Source organism: Coregonus clupeaformis, unplaced genomic scaffold, assembly GCF_020615455.1.
Source record: "Coregonus clupeaformis isolate EN_2021a unplaced genomic scaffold, ASM2061545v1 scaf0024, whole genome shotgun sequence".
Lineage (NCBI taxonomy): Eukaryota > Metazoa > Chordata > Actinopteri > Salmoniformes > Salmonidae > Coregonus > Coregonus clupeaformis.
In genome coordinates, this window is record NW_025533479.1 from 812,591 (window position 1) to 835,507 (window position 22,917).

At 47.4% G+C, this 22,917-nt stretch overlaps 1 protein-coding gene across 3 annotated transcripts; it reads right to left on the bottom strand.

The window, feature by feature from the left end:
- Positions 1-7,293: 7,293 nt before the first annotated feature.
- Positions 7,294-21,205, bottom strand: LOC121531234 (myelin proteolipid protein). 3 transcript variants are annotated; one of them, XM_045212565.1, is made up of 7 exons: positions 20,683-21,205; positions 17,546-17,732; positions 16,320-16,476; positions 14,595-14,763; positions 10,758-10,831; positions 10,575-10,640; positions 7,294-8,135 (listed from the first exon to the last, which is right to left on the bottom strand). In XM_045212565.1, the coding sequence occupies exons 1-7, from the start codon at positions 20,684-20,686 to the stop codon at positions 8,028-8,030; spliced, it is 765 nt and encodes a 254-aa protein (XP_045068500.1). In that variant the 5' UTR covers positions 20,687-21,205; the 3' UTR covers positions 7,294-8,027. The 3 variants fall into 3 exon arrangements, with proteins under 3 accessions (XP_045068500.1, XP_041692431.1, XP_041692416.2); XM_041836497.2 differs by lacking the exon at positions 20,683-21,205 and having other exon boundaries at positions 17,546-17,763; XM_041836482.2 differs by lacking the exons at positions 7,294-8,135; positions 20,683-21,205 and adding an exon at positions 8,415-10,139 and having other exon boundaries at positions 17,546-17,763.
- Positions 21,206-22,917: the final 1,712 nt, after the last annotated feature.

The window sequence follows — 22,917 nt, forward strand, 5'->3', positions numbered from 1 at the left end:
TCTCCACCACAAACGGACCAATGAACTTCGGTAACAACTTCCTAGACTCAGTCCGTAAAGGAAGATCCCGTGTGGCCAACCAGACCCTATCTCCGATGGTATAGGTGGGAGCGGGGATCCGGCGACGATTCGCCTGGAGCTGATACCGGTCCGAAACTCTAAGGAGTGCCTTTCTGGCCCGATGCCAGGTCGGTGGCAACGACGAATATGGGCCTGAACAGAGGGCACTGAGAGCTCCTTCTCCTGAGAAGGGAACAAGGGAGGTTGGTAGCCATACAGGCACTGGAAGGGAGACATCCCAGTGGCAGATGTAGGGGAGAGTATTGTGGGCATACTCAACCCAAGGCAACTGAGAGACCCAGGAGGTGGGGTTGGAAGAGACAAGGCAGCGTAGCGTGGATTCCATCTTCTGGTTGGCTCTCTCCGCCTGACCATTAGATTGGGGGTGAAAACCAGATGTGAGACTGACTGTAGCTCCAATGGCCAAACAGAAGGACTTCCAGACAGCAGAGGTAAACTGAGGGCCACGGTCGGAAACGATATCACTGGGCAAACCGTGGACCCTGAAAACCTCCCTAACCAGGATCTCGGACGTCTCCGAGGCAGAGGGAAGCTTGGCAATTGGCACAAAGTGGGCGAACTTGCTGAATCTGTCCACGATAGTCAGAACGACCGTGTTCCCCTCAGAAGCGGGCAACCCAGTGACAAAGTCCAGGGCCAGATGCGACCATGGTCGCCGGGGAATAGGAAGGGGGTGAAGTAGTCCAGAGCTGGGCCGATTGGTACTCTTATTCTGCGCACACACTGGACAGGCAGCAACAAAACCCCGAGTATCCTCGGCCATGGCAGGCCACCAAAAACGTCTGCGAAGAAACGCCATCGTCCGAGCCACGCCAGGGTGACAAGCCATCTTGCTGGCGTGGGACCATTTGAGGACAGCAGGACGAACCGACTCAGGCACAAACAACCGACCGGGTGGACCGTTACCGGGACCGGGCTGCGTCCGAAGGGCCGCCATCACCTCCTCCTCAATCTTCCACATAACTGCTCCCACGACGCAGTTCCGGGGGAGAATTGTCTCGGTCTTGGACCCACTCTCTTCCGTCTTGGAGAACATCCGGGACAAGGCGTCCGCCTTGCCGTTCTTAGATCCAGGTCGGAACGTCAGGGAAAAATTGAATCGTCCGAAAAACAACGCCCACCTGGCCTGACGGGAGTTGAGACGTCTAGCCGATTGCACGTAAGCAAGATTCTTGTGGTCAGTCCAGACAATAAACGGTTGCTCCGCCCCTCCAACCAGTGGCGCCACTCCTCCAAGGCAAGTTTCACCGCGAGAAGCTCCCGGTTACCCACATCGTAATTCCTCTCCGCAGGCGAAAGGCGACGAGAGTAGTAGGCGCAGGGATGGAGTTTACTGTCCGTGGAGCATCGCTGCGACAGGATGGCGCCAACTCCCACATCAGACGCGTCCACTTCAACGACGAACTGACGGGCCGTGTCCGGTTGAGAGAGAATCGGTGCGTTGGTGAATCGCCTCTTCAAATCCAGAAACGCTCGATCCGCCTCCGGATTCCACTTGAAGGTCCTGATACTGGAAGTCAAGGCAGTTAACGGAGCGGCCACACGGCTGTAATCCCGGATGAATCTGCGGTAGAAATTCGCAAACCCCAAAAATCTCTGGAGCTGCAATCTCGTACCGGGCTGGGCCCATTCCAGAACCGCTCTAACCTTCTCCTGGTCCATCCTAATCTCTCCCCTGGAGATGATGTACCAGAGAAAGGATGTCGTGTGGGCGTGAAACTCGCACTTCTCGGCCTTCACGAACAGGCGATTCTCCAACAATCGCTGCAGAACCTGCCGGACATGCTGGACGTGGTCGGAAGGTTCCTTCGAGAAGATCAGAATGTCATCCAGGTAAACAAACACAAAGAGACCGATCATATCTCTCAGGACGTCGTTCACCATACTCTGGAATACCGCTGGAGCATTGGTCAGTCCAAACGGCATCACCTGATACTCGAAGTGACCCATCGGTGTATTAAAACCCGTCAACCACTCGTCCCCCTCTCTGATCCGGACCATGTGATACGCATTGCGTAGGTCTAGCTTGGTGAACACCGTAGCACCCTGTAAGGAGTCGAAGGCAGAACTCATCAAGGGCAGGGGATACTTGTTCTTGACCGTGATGTCATTCAACCCCCGATAATCAATACACGGTCGAAGAGAGCCATCCTTCTTACCCACAAAGAAGAATCCTGCCCCCAGGGGTGATGACGAGGGACGAACGAGACCAGCAGCTAGGGACTCCTTGATGTAGGTCTCCAAAGCCTCACGTTCAGGTCGGGAGATACTGTATAACCTTCCCTTGGGGTAGACAGCTCCAGGGAACAGGTTGATGGCACAATCATATGGTCGGTGGGGAGGGAGTGACAGAGCCTTCTGCTTACTGAACACTTCCCCCAAATCGTGATATGTCTCGGGAACCAGGGACAAATCTGGGGGTTTAGCCTCAATCACCTGACTGGGAACCGAATGGGGACAGGCAGTCTTGAGACAGTTAGCATGACAATCAAGGCTCCAACTCGTTACCTTGCCCGTCACCCAATCGAACGTGGGATTGTGTTCCTTCAGCCAGGGGTATCCAAGGACCAGAGGAACATGGGAAGACGGCAGAATGAAGAATGAAATCATCTCCGAATGATTCCCCGACAACAGCATCTTAACCGGTTCAGTCCTCATCGTGATACGTGCCAGACTACTGCCGTTCAGAGTGGTCGCTTCAATGGCTTCCGGCAATTGCTCCTTGGAAAGCCCCAGCTGTTCCACCAACTCGGCATCAAGAAAGCTTCCATCGGCACCTGAGTCGATAAAAGCGTTAATCGCTAAGCTCTGATTCCTGTTCATAAGGGTAGCCGGGAAACGGGGTCTGACAGAGGTATTGAGAGGTCGAAACTGGCTCGCTAAAAGTCCTCCCAACTTTAGCGAGCCGCGCAGTTTGACGACCGCCGGGAACAGGTGGCGAGGTAATGTCCCGAACCACCACAGTAGAGGCAACAGTTAGTCCTACGTCTGAGTTGGCGTTCCTCCCTGGTTAACCCGTGCCGCCCTACTTGCATTGGTTCAGAATCGGGAGACAGGACCTCTCCACTAATCCTGTGTGGTGGACGATGATCGACGTATTCTGGTCCAATCCCCGACCGGAACCTGAGAAGCTGATCGATTGGACGGAACCCATTGCTTCTCCCTCCTTCGCTCTCGGACTCGATTATCCACCCGAGTAGACAAGGCTACCAAGCTGTCCAGGTCACTAGGCTCCGGATAGGAGATCAACTCATCCTTGAGCTGCTCCGACAGACCCTGGTAAAAGGCCGCTTGCAGAGACTCCTCATTCCACCCACTCTCCACAGCCAACGTCTTGAACTCGATCACGAAGTCGGCCACGCTGCGAGTTCCTTGGCGAAGCGAAAACAGGCGCCTAGCTGCGTCCCTCCCTCGGACGGGAATGGTCGAAGAGCTTCCTCATCTCGGCCGTGAACCCCTGGTATGAAGCCATGCAGGGGTCTTGTCGTTCCCAAACGGCTGAAGCCCACTCCAGCGCTCGACCACGCAGCAACTCAATCACAAAGGCTATCCTAGCCTTGTCTGTGGCATAAGAGTAGGGCTGTAGATCGAACACTAACCCACACTGCATAAGGAAAGAACGGCATCTTCCCAGCTCCCCCTCATATTTATCCGGCGTCGGAACCTTGGGCTCACGGAAGGTCACAGCTCCAGAAGCGGCAGGCGAGATGGGTGAAACCGGTAGTGGATCCTCCACCGGAAACTTGCACTGGTTCTGGACCTCCGTCAGACCGGTAGAAAGGTTCCGAACTGCCAACGCGATCTCCTGTAGCTCCGTGCTATGATGGCCCAACATCTTCTCCTGATGGGTAATGGCATGGCGAACAGAGTCCAGGTCCGCTGGGTTCATTACTGGCCGGATCGTTCTGTCACGGTTTACTAAGCCAGAACCCAGAAGCAGACCAGGACAAGGTAGGTTGAAACAAAGGTGAGTGTTTATTTAATAGATCCACGAGTGAGGCTGAATAATCCAGGGAACAGAGCGGGTGGCGTGGATGGGTTGTCGAGGGTGCAGTGGTAGGTCCAGTAATGGCTCGGCAGCCGCCGACCATCAGGCAGAGGTTGGGTGAAGGTTCGGATGAGTGACTGCAGATGGAACAAAACGGAGGTAAGTACAAAACAAGCAAACAAGGTGCAAAAAACAAAACTAACGCTACATGCTCTAAGGCTGATCCACTGATAAACATACTGTTCATGGCTAACGATCCGGCAGGGAATGGATGTCAGGTCAGAGCTTATGAAGGTGATGATCAGGGCCAGGTGTGCAGATTGCTGATGGAATGCAGGTGTGGAAATCAGGAGAGCTCCCGCCTAGCAACGTAGCCCGGCAACCAGGCAGGGAGCGTTCCAGAACCCTCGGGAAACTGGAGATCCCGAGCAGAAAAACTAATACACAGACAGGAACCGACTCAGACTGCCGGAATCGTTACAGTACTTTGCTCCGTTCATCTTTCCCTCGATCCTGACTAGTCTCCCTGTCCCTGCCACTGAAAAACATCCCCACAGCATGATGCTGCCACCACAATGCTTCACCGTAGGGATGGTGCCAGGTTTCCTCCAGATGTGACGCTTGGCATTCAAGCCAAAGAGTTTGGTTTCATCAGACCAGAGAATCTTATTTCGCAATAGTCTGAGAATCCTTTAGGTGCCTTTTGGCAAACTCCAAGCGGGCTGTCATGTGCCTTTTACTGAGGAGTGGCTTCTGTCTGGCCACTCTACCACAAAGGCCTGATTGGTGGAGTGGGACCTTATATAGACAGCATATTAGGTCCCACTCCACCAATACATAGGTGGACTCCAATCAAGCTGTAGAAACATCTCAAGGATGATCAATGGAAACAGGATGCACCTGACCTCAATTTTGAATCTCATAGCAAAGGGTCTGAATACTTTAGGTAATTTTTTAAAATAAATTTGCTAAAATTTCTAAAAACCTGTTTTTGCTTCGTCATTATGGGGTATTCTGTGTAGATTGAGGATAACCAAAAAAAATTATCCATTTTGGAATAAGGCTGTAACGTAACTAAATGTGGAAAATGTCAAGGGGTCTGAATACTTTCCCAATGTGCTGTAAGTGAACATTGTCTTAAAAGCATTATGTTTGAGTACATCATGTTTGGCTTGTTATGTTACATACAGTGAGGGGAAAAAAGTATTTGATCCCCAGCTGATTTTGTACGTTTGCCCACTGACAAAGACATGATCAGTCTATAATTTTAATGGTACGTTTATTTGAACAGTGAGAGACAGAATAACAAAAAAATCCAGAAAACCTTTTTTTCCTCACTGTAAATGTTTACCTATGCTGGCCTACCTACACTGGATTTGAATGATGTAGCCTAGATCAAATGATCAGTTTGCTAAATGTTGATGACTTTGCTAAGCAGTTTGTTATTTGAAGGAAAATAGCATTACTGATGTTATACAATACTTCAGATGCCTGAATCCACAGATAACACTTCAGCTGTCTCTGTTTCCAGTATTTTACCTAGTCGTCAACATGGTACTGTTGCTATGCCTACCAAATTCATCAACCAATGCAGTGTTGCATTACTACTACTACAATACATTGTTCTTATTTTGCATGGATGTGAAATTCACTGATTCAAGTTACATTTTTAAAGTTATGTTCGTGTGTAATAGTCATTTTTAGATTAGTAAAAGTAATCTGCTTCTCAATTCAAATGAAATGACTGTCTGCTACAGCAGGGAGGGGCCACTGTGAAAGAGCCAACCGTAGAGCAGGGAGGGGCCACTGTGAAAGAGCCAACCGTTCAATGAAACTTTAGCACTGTGCTGTGTTCACGCTGATCTCATGGTACACCTGTATCTATTGATGATGTTGATGATTGTCAATTTACTCAACCTGTGGTATTTAGAAGAACAGTTTAACAAAATTACAATTCGAATGTTCCAGGTCATGGTACGCAACAAAATAAGTATTAAGTGAGATGTGAATGGCTTGTTTTAACAGTAAAAAAATAAAAATAAATATATATATATATATACACGTGATGTATTTTACCCAATGGAAAGTCAGACATTCTACTGCTATGTAAACTATATTCCTGAGAATGTATTCAAGCTTTCATACTCTGTATGTTAACATACAGTTCTAGTCTTATCTCACTCCCACTATCCAATGTTGACCTGTTTTGTTTTTAATCTATATGTTGGGCTTGCCACAGTGCACAAAGACATGGTTAATGTACATTGTAAATGGCATTCATTTCATTTCTGAAATACTGTACGATCATTTCAATCCTCAATACTGTACAAACTGACTGAAATCTCATTTTCAACCTTACCTAAGTGTTTGTTAGTCTGCTTTGAGCTGAGTAAGAGGTGTGTGTAACTAACTACCATACAGTTGTGATGTAGGAATATACATATGTTTGCTTGTAAATCCAACATCAAGCCTTCCTTAAAACCTCTCTTCGTTGCCCTATGGAGGTTAAGATTGTCCCTTTCAAAGAGCTGCGTCCCAAATGGCACCCAGTTACTACAGTACATAGTGCACTACTTTTGACCAGAGCCCTATGGCCCCACTATATAGGGAATCGGCCCTATGGCCCCACTATAAAGGGAATCGGCCCTATGGCCCCACTATAAAGGGAATCGGCCCTATGGCCCCACTATAAAGGGAATCGGCCCTATGGCCCCACTATAAAGGGAATCGGCCCTATGGCCCCACTATAAAGGGAATCGGCCCTATGGCCCCACTATAAAGGGAATCGGCCCTATGGCCCCACTATATAGGGAATCGGCCCTATGGCCCCACTGTATAGGGAATCGGCCCTATGGCCCCACTATAAAGGGAATCGGCCCTATGGCCCCACTATATAGGGAATCGGCCCTATGGCCCCACTATAAAGGGAATCGGCCCTATGGCCCCACTGTATAGGGAATCGGCCCTATGGCCCCACTATAAAGGGAATCGGCCCTATGGCCCCACTATATAGGGAATAGGGTTCCATTTGGGGTGCAGACATATTGATGTAGGTGTGAATACTATCCAATACTGTACGACAACTAATAAAACCAAACATGCAACAAACCAAATACAGGAACTGGCTTGTCCGTGGTTGGGGCTTCTTTTAGACTGTGCGCTCGAGTACGACTCTTTGGAAAGTACATTGTTAGAATCGGATCATAAAAAAGGGAAAGTTACGGTAAACATTGCATATTTTCTTTATTTGGCCTAAAAAGCTAAACATTTGATATGGTAACATTTCATATTCTTCCCCTCAGAAGGACATTTAATTAAAAAAAATATCAAGGCCAAATAGGGTTCTTTGTCCAACACATCTCCACTGTGTACAACTCATAAGTCTTTTACTATGAATTTAAGCTTGAATGCAAGTCATGTAAACATACATCAAAAGGAACACACTTGAAACAACTTCATAGTACTTCACAGCCTATGTATGGTTAGAGTGAGACCATCTGTATATAAATACAAAGAATCTGTATTTTAACATGGAATAATATCCTGACAATAAATCTGTCCTGGTCCTAAAATGACTAGCTAGATCCAAAGCAGGAGAAAGAAGTATACTCTGCAGGAATTTCAACAACAGCTCTCCAAACTAAACCACCCACTGGGCTAAGCAGACACAAGAAGGTTTGTGGGCTTAAAGACTAAGAATATAAAGCAAATATTATTTTTTACATTTTAGGGAGGAATCTTTTGAGGGACAGCTTCCCAGACCCAGATTAGTAGGCCAAGTCCTGGATTAAAAAACATGCCCAATGGAGATTCTCCACTGAAAGTGCTTTTAAATCCAGGATTAGGCTTAATCTGGGTCCGGGAAACTGGCACTTCAAAGTTTAAGGATTCAGCGCCAACTGATCGTTCTCAGGGGGTTACCATGGAGGAATGAGGGGGTCGGTCAGGAGGTAGACTATCAGATATGATGTGGGGGGCGTAAAGGGAGCGCATTGTCCCTCCACTGTCCTTCCGGAGTCTCCCAAACAGCTCGTAGCTCTTCCTTTCTTTCTCTGACTGACTGTATCTGTATAGAGATGAGATGAGAGAGAAGACCATCAGTTCCGGGAGGACATGGCCTACAATAACACCAAGTTATTGGTTCAGTGAGCTATGCTTGTGTGATGAAGCAGCCTAGTTTCCCGTGGCAGACTTCACATAAATGTCAAATAAATGCCACATCGAGTAGCTGGCCAGGGCACACAAGGTTTTGTTCTGGGTTCTGACAATAGTAGCCAAACCTTGGAGTAGCGTGGACGTCATGGGTTCGATATCCGGTCGTGACACAAACGGAGAAAACAACTTCTTTAAAAGGATAGATATTTTATTGCCAAACCAACATATCATAAAACGCAAAGAAACAAACAGCCAGCCGTCAATTCACAAAACCAACCTGTGCTGTTGGATAAAGCTTCCACCCAATTGGATAACCTATACTCACAGTATGTTACAAGATATTTTGTTAGTTAGAGATCCCATCTTTTGTTTAAATTGTCGTTAAGGTTAGTACATTTACCTACAGTAAGTAGTATGGTGTTATACAATAACTACTAATATCTTCTAGACAGCTACAGAGACAAAACTATATAAAAAGATGCATTGTTTTGCCTCTATAACAGAACCTCATACCTTGCGAACGATACCATATATACCGCCAGAAGGGAGAGCAATAATAACTCAATGTAGTGCCAAACAGAGTCAAGCATCTTCAGAGATGTTTTAAACTTCTAAATAACATGAAGGTTGCTAAAAAAATTAAAGTAAGCACCAGTAACAACTTTACCATGTCAACATTAAAAACAGAGAAATGAAGGACTTCTCCTGATCCGTACCAACCAGAAGTCTGGCACACACACAAGAAATGCTGCCCCTTTTCTCAGATGAGAAATCCCTTCATTCAAACAAATGTTAACCCTTTTTTCTTTCCAAGTCCCTTCACAGGATCCATCCCCTCCAATAGATGGGGTGTTATGCAGCAGTGGGTCCATCACAGAAGGGTTGTATTCAGGCCATTGAGAGAAGCCTTCAGCCTTTCTCCTGTCTTTGTCATGAAGACCCTCTCCTTCTGACATTCAATCTGACCCTTGCCACAGACCAAGGTCCCTATAGTAACAAAGGGGACTTGTCACACAGACCCCCCTTCCTCCCCCCCACCCGGGGGCAGGGGCAGGTGGACCCTTGGAACCCCCTCTGATTGGTTAGTTTTCTAAGAAGTCCTAAGCGGGGCGGCCTCCATTGTTGAGGCCTTTCTGCTGCCCGTGAGAAAAGGCCCTGAGGTCAGAGAGAAGAACTGCAAACGCACACTTGTCTGGCACCATGGCAACCAGATGTGAGGGATGGTACCCATGGTAACCGATTTATAATCCCATAGCTTAAAGTAGGCAAGTACCCTAACCATAAATCAGCATGACATTTATAACTGAAGACGTTTGTAAAATAAAATAATTTGTTATGTTACCAAAGTTACTAGTTTTCCATGTGATTTATGTTTTAAAAGTGAAGATAGATAAAACATGGAGTGTACGCAAGGCACACTAACTGCAGTATATGAGGAACATTACATTCATCTTTACAAACACATGATCAAATACACATGGACAACAACAACAACAATACAGAAGACTTTAACTTGAAGATTCAGAGCAAACTAAATATAACATGAGAAGAACAGTGTGACAAAGCAGCAGACAAAGGTAGTAGATGTCTGTGTTTCTCAACACTTCCACTAAACCACCCATTGTGCTATGAAGACACAGTACAGGGAAAGGCTGGTGGGTCGTGAAGGGAAAATGGAAAGAATATGAATCGTTCAAGGAATCAATCAGTAAAGTTCAAAGAATCAACTCCACCGGTGGTGTTGAGGATAGGTAGAGGGGTGTCAGGGAGTCATAGTGTCTCCTCTGGGTGTCTCGGTGTCGGATCGAGAGACAGGAGGGAGGAAGTGGAGAGTCTAACACCGCGTGCCGATGCCCTTTCTCCCCAGGTACCGCAGCAACGCAAAGTTATAAGTGGTGGACACCATGTAGGTGAGCTAGAGAGAGAGAGCGACAGCGAGAGAGCGAGAGAGAGAAACAGGGAAAGAAAGAGCATAGACCAAAAAGAGAGAGAGAGAGAGAGATAAGACAGAATTTCGAGCCCCATTTCATGCACCTATTATGTTCATCAAGGTCCATGACAATCTACCGTAGGCTACATTAACAGTGTACTGATATGGCAATGTAACTATGGGATCTTCCCAGCAGGAAAAGTACAAGACGTTATGACATTTTTATGGTGATTCTATCATTATAAATCAGCTGAGAACTCAAGTCAAAGAACAGAGCTACAGTGAGACTCATCAGCCATGGAGGCCTGACATTCTGGCATTCCTGAACACCTACACTGACTACGTCACATGGGACACAACTCTATTGTAAAGCTTTAGCCAATCTGGTCCCAGTTAAGAGGTTAGGACAGGGTCACTCACCAGAGCCAAGAGTGTGATGCCAGCCCCGGCGAACGCTGCGATGTACAGGTCATAGGTCACACGGAACTGTAAAAGGACAAATCAGAGTCAGAGATGAGTCAGACGTTAACATTCTAGACTCTGGAGACGCTTTGTTTTTAACGTGTCCTGCCAAGTTCCATCACGAGAGACTGTATTACTGACCTCTCTGGTTTTGCAGACAGTGGACAGTGTCATTCCACAAGCTTTGCCTGGCATCGCATTCCATGGTAGGAGCCCTGAAAGAGATGAAAAATACATACACATTTCTGATTCTCTGCTATAAAATTTCTGCTTTCACAGTTGGTAATGTCTCTCCAAATGTCTGCAGAGTAGATTTGAATTAATTGAGCACTGAGTCCACATGAATGATTAGGTCGTATAGACCAGGGTTTCCCAAACTGGTACGGTAAGGTACGGTATGTTCTGGTACGGTACGGTATGTTCTGGCACAGTAAGGTCTGGTAAGGTAAGGTACGGTATGGTCTGGCACAGTAAGGTACGGTATGGTCTGGCACAGTATGGTCTGGCACAGTATGGTCTGGCACAGTAAGGTACGGTATGGTCTGGCACAGTATGGTCTGGCACAGTAAGGTACGGTATGGTCTGGCACAGTAAGGTTTGGCACAGTAAGGTACGGTATGGTCTTGCACAGTATGGTCTGGTACAGTATGGTCTGGCACAGTAAGGTACGGTATGGTCTGGCACAGTAAGGTACGGTATGGTCTGGCACGGTATGGTCTGGTACAGTATGGTCTGGCACAGTATGGTCTGGCACAGTAAGGTACGGTATGGTCTGGCACAGTATGGTCTGGCACAGTATGGTCTGGCACAGTATGGTCTGGCACAGTATGGTCTGGTACAGTAAGGTACGGTATGGTCTGGCACAGTATGGTCTGGTACAGTATGGTCTGGTACAGTATGGTCTGGTACAGTAAGGTACGGTATGGTCTGGCACAGTAAGGTACGGTATGGTCTGGCACAGTATGGTCTGGCACAGTATGGTCTGGCACAGTAAGGTACGGTATGGTCTGGCACAGTATGGTCTGGCACAGTATGGTCTGGCACAGTAAGGTACGGTATGGTCTGGCACAGTATGGTCTGGTACAGTAAGGTACGGTATGGTCTGGCACAGTATGGTCTGGTACAGTAAGGTACGGTATGGTCTGGCACAGTATGGTCTGGTACAGTAAGGTACGGTATGGTCTGGCACAGTATGGTCTGGCACAGTAAGGTACGGTATGGTCTGGCACAGTATGGTCTGGTACAGTATGGTCTGGTACGGTATGGTCTGGCACAGTAAGGTACGGTATGGTCTGGCACAGTATGGTCTGGCACAGTATGGTCTGGCACAGTATGGTCTGGTACAGTAAGGTACGGTATGGTCTGGCACAGTATGGTCTGGTACAGTAAGGTACGGTATGGTCTGGCACAGTAAGGTACGGTATGGTCTGGTACAGTAAGGTACGGTATGGTCTGGCACAGTATGGTCTGGCACAGTATGGTCTGGTACGGTATGGTCTGGTACGGTATGGTCTGGCACAGTATGGTCTGGTACAGTAAGGTACGGTATGGTCTGGCACAGTATGGTCTGGCACAGTATGGTCTGGTACGGTATGGTCTGGCACAGTATGGTCTGGCACAGTATGGTCTGGCACAGTAAGGTCTGGTACGGTATGGTCTGGCACAGTATGGTCTGGTACGGTATGGTCTGGCACAGTAAGGTACGGTATGGTCTGGCACAGTAAGGTACGGTATGGTACGGTATGGTCTGGTACGGTATGGTACGGTCTGGTAAGGTATGGTCTGGTCCGGTCTGGTATGGTAAGGTCTAGTACGGTTTGGTAAGGTACGGTATGGTCTGGTAAGGTACGGTGTCCCAGCAAAATAAATAGTGGGTGTACGCCTTACTGGTAAAACGTGAGCCTATCACAATTAACACAAATTGCCAAGAAAAATATAGGCCATTATTTAACATTACCGCACGTTAGCTGCATGAAATGAGCGAATTGCGTTGTAGTTCGACGAGAACACCTTTTGCCAAGGCGGAGATGAGTGGCCGGGACCGAGGAGCGCAAAGTCAACGGTGGATGCATCAATTCAGGCTACAAGTGGAGGCCTAATGACAATCGCAGAATGTCATTATAATACACCTAGGTGTTTTGTAACAGATGTCTCTTTCCATTAATCAAATTGCAGGTGCACAGTTGAGGGTTTGGATGATGGAATTATTTTGTGAGTGGATGAACATGTGCGGGTTGCCTACAGGAGCGCCTTTTTGAAGTGATTGTTTGACAATCAGATGAAAACATGACTGGTTGTGTTAATGCCACATAAAAGGTCATACCTGTTAAACATGGTATGACCAATCTTTACTAGGCCCACAGAGATCATACAGTGCATCTGGAAAGTATTCAGACCACTTGACTTTTTCCACCTTTTGTTATGTTACAGCCTTATTCTAAAATGGATAAAATAGTTTTTTCCCCTCAACAATCTACACAGAATACCCCATAATGATAAAGCAAAAACAGGTTTTTAGAATTTTTAGCAAATGTATTAAAAATAAAAAACTTAAATAATACATTTACATAAGTATTCAGAGCCTTTACTCAGTACTTTGTTGAAGCACCGTTGGCAGCGATTACAGCCTCAAGTCTTCTTGGGTATGACGCTTCAAGCTTGGCACACCTGTATTTGGGGAGTTTCTCTCTGCAGAGCCTCTCAAGCCCTGTCAGGTTGGATGGGGAGCGTTGCTGCGCAGCTATTTTCAGGTCTTTCCAGAGATGTTCGATTGGGTTCAAGTCCAGGCCACTTAAGGACATTCAGTCCTGTTGGTAGGTGAACCTTCGCCCCAGTCTGAGGTCCTGAGCGCTCTGGAGCAGGTTTTCATCAAGGATCTCTCTGTACTTTGCTCCGTTCATCTTTCCCTCGATCCTGACTAGTCTCCCAGTCCCTGCCGCTGAAAAACATCCCCACAGCATGATGCTGCCACCACCATGCTTCACCGTAGGGATGGTGCCAGGTTTCCTCCAGAGGTGATGCTTGTCATTCAGGCCAAAGAGTTCAATCTTGGTTTCATCAGACCAGAGAATCTTCTTTCTCATGGTCTCAGAGTCCTTTAGGTGCCCTTTGGCAAACTCCAAGCGGGATGTCATGTGCCTTTTATTGAGGAGTGGCTTCTGTCTTGCCACTCTACCATAAAGGCCTGATTGGTGGAGTGCTGCAGAGATGGTTGTCCTTCTGGAAGGTTCTCCCATTTCCACAGAGGAACTCTGGAGCGCTGTCAGAGTGACCATCGGGTTCTTGGTCACCTCCCTGACCAAGGCCCTTCTCCCCCGATTGCTCAGTTTGGCCGGGCGGCCAGCTCTAGGAAGGGTCTTGGTGGTTCCAAGCTTCTTCCATTTAAGAATGATGGAGGCCACTGTGTTCTTGGGGACCTTCAATGCTGCAGACATTTTTTGCTACCCTTCCCCAGATCTGTGCCTCGACACAATCCTGTCTTGGAGCTCTACGGGCAATTCCTTCGACCTCATGGCTTTGTATTTGCTCTGACATGCACTGTCAACTGTGGGACCTTATATAGACAGGTGTGTGCCTTTCCAAATCATGTCCAATCAATTGAATTTACCACAGGTGGACTCCAATCAAGTTGTAGAGACAGCTCAAGGATGATCAATGGAAACAGGATGCACCTGAGCTCAATTTCGAGTCTCATAGCAAAGGGTCTGAATACTTATGTAAATGTGACATTTCTGTTTTTTATTTGTAATACATTTGCAAAATTTTCTAAAAACCTGTTTTGGATTTGTAATTATGGGGTATTGTGTATAGATTGATGAGGGGTAAAAACAATTGTATCCATTTTTGAATAAGGCTGTAACGTAACAAAGTGTGGAAAAAGTCAAGGGGTCTGAATACTTTCCGAATGCACTGTATGTTACAATATGATTGAACATAATGGATCATATAGAGAACTACAGTGATGTTTTCTTTCCTTACCATACTGCCTGGCATCGATACAAAGCTGGTTGATGCTAGCTGGGGTCTCAGTCAGGACGGTGATGGTGTGGCAGGTAGCGGCCATGTTGTAGAAGAAGTAGACAGGCAAGGCAGAGAAGGCAAACACCAACAGCCACACCACTGCCAGCAGGTACGTTATTAATATAAACTGAAGATGAAGGGAGAGAGATGAATGTTTAGGTATTATGAATCCTAACAGGCTAAAAAAAATTACTTTCACAGTTTTGTTGAGCTCTCATCTCCACCCTCAACCTTACTCTCTTACCTCTATCCAACTGGCCTCACACCCCACTCTACCTTCACCCCATCCTCTCAACTACCTCCTCCTCCCCCCCACTCTACCTTCACCCCATCCTCTCAACTACCTCCTCACCCCCCACTCTACCTTCACCCCATCCTCTCAACTACCTCCTCCTCCTCCCCCACTCTACCTTCACCCCATCCTCTCAACTACCTCCTTCTCCCCCCACTCTACCTTCACCCCATCCTCTCAACTACCCCTCCTCCCCCCACTCTACCTTCACCCCATCCTCTCAACTACCTCCTCCTCCCCCCACTCTACCTTCACCCCATCCTCTCAACTACCTCCTCCCCCCCCACTCTACCTTCACCCCATCCTCTCAACTACCTCCTCCTCCCCCACTCTACCTTCACCCCATCCTCTCAACTACCTCCTCCTCCCCCACTCCACCTTCACCCCATCCTCTCAACTAACTCCTCCTCCCCAACTCTACCTTCACCCCATCCTCTCAACTACCTCCTCACCCCCCACTCTACCTTCACCCCATCCTCTCAACTACCTCCTCCTCCTCCCCCACTCTACCTTCACCCCATCCTCTCAACTACCTCCTCAACCCCCACTCTACCTTCACCCCATCCTCTCAACTACCTCCTCCTCCCAAACTCTACCTTCACCCCATCCTCTCAACTACCTCCTCCTCCCCCACTCTACCTTCACCCCATCCTCTCAACTACCTCCTCCTCCCCCACTCTACCTTCACCCCACCTCTCCATCACCACCACCACCCTGTTACCATCACACCTCCACTACCTCCTGCTACCCATCACACCTCCACCCCTGTTACCATCACACCTCCACCCCTGCTACCATTACACCTCCACCCCCACCCTGTTACCATCACACCTCCACCCCACCCTGTTACCATCTCACCTCCACCCCACCCTGTTACCATCACACCTCCACCCTGTTACCATCACACCTCCACCCTGTTACCATCACACCTCCACCCTGTTACCATCACACCTCCACCCTGTTACCATCACACCTCCACCCCACCCTGTTACCATCACACCTCCACCCCACCCTGTTCACCATCACACCTCCACCCCCACCCTGTTACCATCACACCTCCCACCCTGTACCATCACACCTCCACCCCACCCTGTTACCATCACACCACCACCCTGTTACCATCACACCTCCACCCCACCCTGTTACCATCACACCTCCACCCCACCCTGTTACCATCACACCTCCACCCCACCCTGTTACCATCACACCTCCACCCTGTTACCATCACACCTCCACCCCACCCTGTTACCATCACACCTCCACCCTGTTACCATCACACCTCCACCCCACCCTGTTACCATCACACCTCCACCCCACCCTGTTACCATCACACCTCCACCCCACCCTGTTACCATTACACCTCCACTCCACCATTGCCCCCACTCTCTCACCGTGCTACTAAGACAGCGTCCACACAGGGTGCTCCTGAACTCTCCAAAGGTCTGCTTGGCGGCGCTGGTGGTGTAGAATCCCTCCGCCAGCAGTACGATGCAGTAGAGGAAGAAGAATGACGCCAAGCCATAGATAACATACTGGAAGTATTGGATACTATAGAGAAAGAGGAGGAGGAGGAGGAGGAGAAGGAGGGGAAGAGGAGGAGAGGCAGGAGGAGGGAGAGGAAGAGGAGGATGAGGAGGGGGAGAGGAAGAGGATAAGGAGAGGCAGGAGGGAGAGGAAGAGGAGAGGCAGGAGGAGGAGGAGAGGCAGGAAGAGGAGGAAGAGGAAGAGGATAAGGAGAGGCAGGAGGAGAAGGGGCAGGAGAAGTGGAGGGAGGGGGAAGTATTAGGACACATCACTACAGTAGGTCTATTACATTTCCATAATTTAGCAGACGCTCTTATCTAGAGCCACTTACAAATTGGTGCATTCAACTTATGTCTATGAGGTCTACCATTAACATGATTGGTCTACCGTTAACATGAGGTCTACCATTAACATGAGGTCTACCGTTAACATGAGGTCTACCGTTAACATGAGGTCTACCATTAACATGAGGTCTACCATTAACATGATTGGTCTACCATTAACATGATTGGTCTACCATTAACATGATTGGTCTACCATTAACATGAGGTCTACCGTTAACATGAGGTCTACCGTTAACATGAGGTCTACCATTAACATGAGGTCTACCATTAACATGATTGGTCTACCATTAACATGATTGGTCTACCATTAACATGAGGTCTACCGTTAACATGAGGTCTACCGTTAACATGAGGTCTACCGTTAACATGAGGTCTACCGTTAACATGAGGTCTACCGTTAACATGAGGTCTACCGTTAACATGAGGTCTACCATTAACATGAGGTCTACCGTTAACATGAGGTCTACCATTAACATGAGGTCTACCATTAACATGAGGTCTACCATTAACATGAGGTCTACCGTTAACATGAGGTCTACCGTTTAGCTCAATATACTTATACAGTAGTCTTAGAGGACATCTAAACCAGAGGTGGCCAATCCTGGTCCTGGATCGCCAAAACAATTGAGGTTTTTGTTCCAGCCCAGCTTTAACAAAGCCTTCTAGGTCTTGGCCACCACTTACTAATCAGTTGCAGGTATTCCTAGGGGGTAGGTTAGGGATAAAGCAATAGCCTTTGAGCCACTCACAGGTAGGCCAGGGTAATGTAGTCCTGTAGGTTACGGGCGAAGTATGTCTCGATGAGTCTCTCCGTCTCAGTGAGGGCCTGGTGACCACAGCCACAGAACAGAGCTATCCCTGAGAAACACAGCAGAGTGGCCACCAGGGAGCAATAGGGTACTCCTCCCAGGCACTTCATACAGCAGTCATAACAACCTATAGGACAGGACATAACCACATAGGGGTTAATGTAGGGTTATCTCTAGAGAAGCATAGGGCAATCCTACCAGGCACTTCCTACAGCAGTCACAACAACCAAGACATGATATAACGCAACATGTGACAGGAGGAAATGAACACGCCACCAGGGGAGTGATAATGAACACGCAACCAGGGAGTGGTAATGAACACGCAACCAGGGAGTGGTAATGAACACGCCACCAGGGGAGTGGTAATGAACACGCAACCAGGGGAGTGATAATGAACACGCAACCAGGGAGTGGTAATGAACACGCCACCAGGGGAGTGATAATGAACACGCCACCAGGGGAGTGATAATGAACACGCAACCAGGGAGTGGTAATGAACACGCAACCAGGGAGTGGTAATGAACACGCAACCAGGGAGTGGTAATGAACACGCAACCAGGGAGTGGTAATGAACACGCCACCAGGGGAGTGGTAATGAACACGCAACCAGGGGAGTGGTAATGAACACGCAACCAGGGAGTGGTAATGAACACGCCACCAGGGGAGTGATAATGAACACGCAACCAGGGAGTGGTAATGAACACGCCACCAGGGGAGTGATAATGAACACGCAACCAGGGAGTGGTAATGAACACGCAACCAGGGAGTGGTAATGAACACGCAACCAGGGGAGTGGTAATGAACACGCCACCAGGGAGTGGTAATGAACACGCCACCAGGGGAGTGGTAATGAACACGCCACCAGGGGAGTGGTAATGAACACGCCACCAGGGGAGTGATAATGAACACGCCACCAGGGGAGTGATAATGAACACGCCACCAGGGAGTGGTAATGAACACGCCACCAGGGGAGTGATAATGAACACGCCACCAGGGGAGTGGTAATGAACACGCAACCAGGGGAGTGGTAATGAACACGCCACCAGGGGAGTGGTAATGAACATACAACGTCACTGTGAATACTTGGATGGATAAACAACAACTGTAAACAACTGGCTACAGCTATTCCACTATCCAGCTGTGGTCGTAAAATAGCTCATCCCTGGGTTACTCTTTGTGGCCTTGGACTGGTCTGTTCTCTATGCACAGTAGCATTCAGTCTGTCTGCTAGCTACGTGGCATTCTTCCCCAGAGTCATGTGCTGTGAATGGGCCCTTAGGACGTGAGGATCTGTCTGTCCTAACCCCGGCTCCAATCACCGCTCACACCACGGGGAGTGTGAGAAAAGAGGGAGGACTGAGAAAGAGAGAAGAAGAAAGAGAGGGCTGCTTGTGTGACTGCAGAGACAATGTTCTTTGTCCCGGTGCAGTGTGGGAAGACAAGGGCCACCAATGTCAAGCAAACAATAGCCAGAGCCACCTCCAGCACACACACTGGGGTTTATGGGAGCAGAAGGAGGCTTGTGACAGCCAGAGGGATATCCAATAGTCTGTGGTGGAAGTGGGGAAAGGCAGGGGGGAGATCTCTCCCTCCCTCAGAAGACTGGCTGGAGCTGGTACCATTATTACAGTTGGCACAGAATGGCAGGAAGGGGCACAATACACATGCTCTCTGCGACTCCAGGGTTGTGTGTGTGTAGAAAGTATGATCAGGCTGTCTTCCAGGTTGCATAATCACGCCATCGTGGAAATGAGTTTTAAACCAATTAAAAAGTTTGCCAATGAAAGAACACTGACTAAGAGCCAATTTATGCTTGATCCAAAAAACGCTGTATGGATTGTGTGACGCAATTGCTGAGCCAAATTGAGCTCCATATCGCATAGCCATGCGCCGGTCAAATGTTTTAACAATGCGGAGGGCTCCATATAGCTCCGCATTGACATGATTAGTTGACGGTAGGTGAGGGCGGGAGGTCCTGTATAAACACAAACTCACTTCCTTGACAACAGCTCTGCGCTGTTCCGCGAAGCGCAAGAATTGTGAATGCCCTGCCTTCTGCAGAGGTCGTATCACCATAAATGCTGCAAGGCCAATGCAGACCCTGGATTGATCATGAAGCGCCTTTTACAAACACACTGCAGAAAAGCCTCCAAACACACTGCAGAAAAGCCTCTTCAGTAACGTGACTTGATATTCAGCACTTTACTTTTCAAGTCTCAATACTTATGTTCAAGCACTTTTGTTATTTTGACAAAATAGCAGTACTTCTCAGTAGACATAGGAAGGAAAATAGCAGTACTTCTCAGTACACATAGGAAGGAAAATAGCATTACTTCTCATACACATAGGAAGGAAAATAGCAGTACTTCTCATACACATAGGAAGGAAAATAGCATTACTTCTCATACACATAGGAAGGAAAATAGCATTACTTCTCATACACATAGGAAGGAAAATAGCATGACTTCTCATACACATAGGAAGGAAAATAGCATGACTTCTCAGTACACATAAGACGGAAAATAGCAGTACTTCTCATACACATAGGAAGGAAAATAGCATTACTTCTCATACACATAGGAAGGAAAATAGCAGTACTTCTCAGTACACATCGGATGGAAAATAACATTGTCACCCAGCAACAGGTGCAGGGGTTTTCTACCTAGTTTAAACAGTTCCACTTCTCTCTATTTGCACTATTATAGCCTCAAAAGTCCCCCCTCGAGAACTGCAGTGAGGAACTACCCAATTTGTTCAAATTGTTGCAAAGTGGCCTATAATTAATTCACTTGTTACTTTCCTCAAACAAATAGCACTTAGAACACGTTCTGTTGGTAAAAATGAAGACATTGTAAGTGAAATGCAAATGCGACAAGGCACTTCTGAACAGTAGGCTAGTCTGTGCTTCTCGAAGCATTAAATAAATCACTTATCAGCACTTTTCATGACAGCCATAATATTATATTTTATAATGCCAAAATCATTCAAAGAATACCGAAGAAAATGTACCGTTTGGTTGTGGTTGGTTGGCTATAAATAGCCTATTAGTGGTACCATAACAAATGTAGATAACTTACCCATGTTGTCTCTGGTAGGATGTGCGCTCAATACCCGGGTTCTGTGCTGCTTTCCACTGCAGCTGCTCCGATGATATTATGCACGACTTGTCCTCAGCCCCCCTATATCAATCTCAACTCGCTGTCTCTTTCTCTCTCAAACAATGAACAGACAGACCCGCTGATGGCCTGAAAGTCGAATCTTAAAGAAACAATGTAGCTTTCAATGGACTACGGGTCCACACTAGAACTGGCCGGGTTCAAGACGGAGGACAATGAACGAGGTCAACTTCTCTCGCCCTTGGAGAAATGTACTTCAGTTCATTGTTGGTAAGCAGCACAACAGTGCATTTGTGGTAGCATCGCCAAGATGTCTTGCCAGAAAAGGTTCCACGTTCTTTTCAAGCGTAGCCTAGTCTGATAGGCCCAGTTGTAGTGATGTAAGCCTACTGTTTCATGGGACGATAAACGAAACAATAGCCTAGTATTGTGTTGAGCGGTGTGAATCAACAGGCATCGGTCACAGCCTACTAGCCTTGTATGAACCATCCTGATCTCGCTAGCTTACGTTCTGTTTCGCTCTGCAGCTCGCGAGATCAGGATGGTTCGTACGAGGCTAACGGCCTACAGGAATTGAGCGTATAAAAAAAGAGGGTATTGACATCTTGTAAAATGTCATTTTTGGTTCTCTTCCAGCCCCCTGTTTGCTGGACTGATCGGATGACATAATGGGTGGTGGGTCATGGATGTTTGTTGTAAAGGTTGGCATTTGGAACATATGGACTGAAGAAGAGACTGAGATGTTCATAAGAGGTTATTCACTGCGACGTCATCAGTCAACTTTTGAAGAAGATTCTGTTTCCTCTTGATTTTTCTCTGACGATGTCGGTCATTAGGCTACTGTGAGAACATATAGCGCAAGTGCATCCCCTAGTGTCTGTGTGTGAAACAGTTGGTGCCTGCTGCTTTGAAACTATAGTGAACAAAAGTACAAACGCAACATGCAACAATTTCAAAGATTTTACTGAGTTACAGTTCATATAAGGAAATCAAACAATTGAAATAAATAAATTAGGACCTAATCTATGGATTTCACATGTCTGGGAATACAGATATGCATCTGTTGGTCACAGATACTTAAAAAAAAGGTAGGGGGTTGGATCATAAAACCAGTCAGTATCTGGTGTGACCACCATTAGCCTCATGCAGCGTGACACATCTCCTTCGCATAGAGTTGATCAGGCTGTTAATTGTGGCCTGTGGAATGTTGTCCCACTCCTCTTCAATGGCTTTGCGATGTCGTACACGTCGATCCAAAGCATCCCAAACATGCCCAATGGGTGACATATCTGGTGAGTATGCAGGCCATGGAAGAACTGCGACATTTTCAGCTTCCAGGAATTGTGTACAGATCCTTGCGACATGGGGCCGTGCATTGAACATGAAGTGATGGCGGCGGATGAATGGCACGACAATGGGCCTCGGGATCTCGTCACGGTATCCCTGTGCATTCAAATTGCCATCGATAAAAAGCAATTGTGTTCGTTGTCCGTAGCTTATGCCAGCCCATACCATAACCCCACCGCCACCATGGAGCACTCCTTCACAACGTTGACATCAGCAAACTGCTCGCCCCACCCGACACCATACACGTGGTCTGTGGTTGTGAGGCCGGTTGGATGTACTGCCAAATTCTCTAAAACGACGTTGGAGGAGATTTATGGTAAATCAATTAACATTCAGTTCTCTGGCAACAGCTCTGGTGGACATTCCTGCCTCAAAACTTGAGACATCTGTGGCATTGTGTTGTGTGACAAAACTGCACATTTTAGAGTGGCATTTTATTGTCCCCATTACAAGGCGCACCTGTGTAATGATTATGTCGTTGATGGATGGATTAGGGATGGATTATGGATTGTGGATGGATTATCTTTGCAATGGAGAAATGCTCACTAACAGGGACATAAACAAATTTGTGCACAAAATTTAAGAAAAATAAGCTTTTTGTGCATATGCCAACTTTCTGGGATCTTTTATCTCAGCTCATGGAACATGGGACCAACACTTTACATGTTGCATTGATATTTTTGTTCAGTATAGTTGAAAACGGTATAGTTTGTGAACCAGGCGTTCCCACGTTTTTTTGACCCGCGACCGCATTTTGATTAAAAAAAATCTCAACCCTACCATGTAAAAAAAAGTGATGTAATCAATGGCCAATGTTAACTTTTTTTTAACTGGGCCTATGACAGTCTA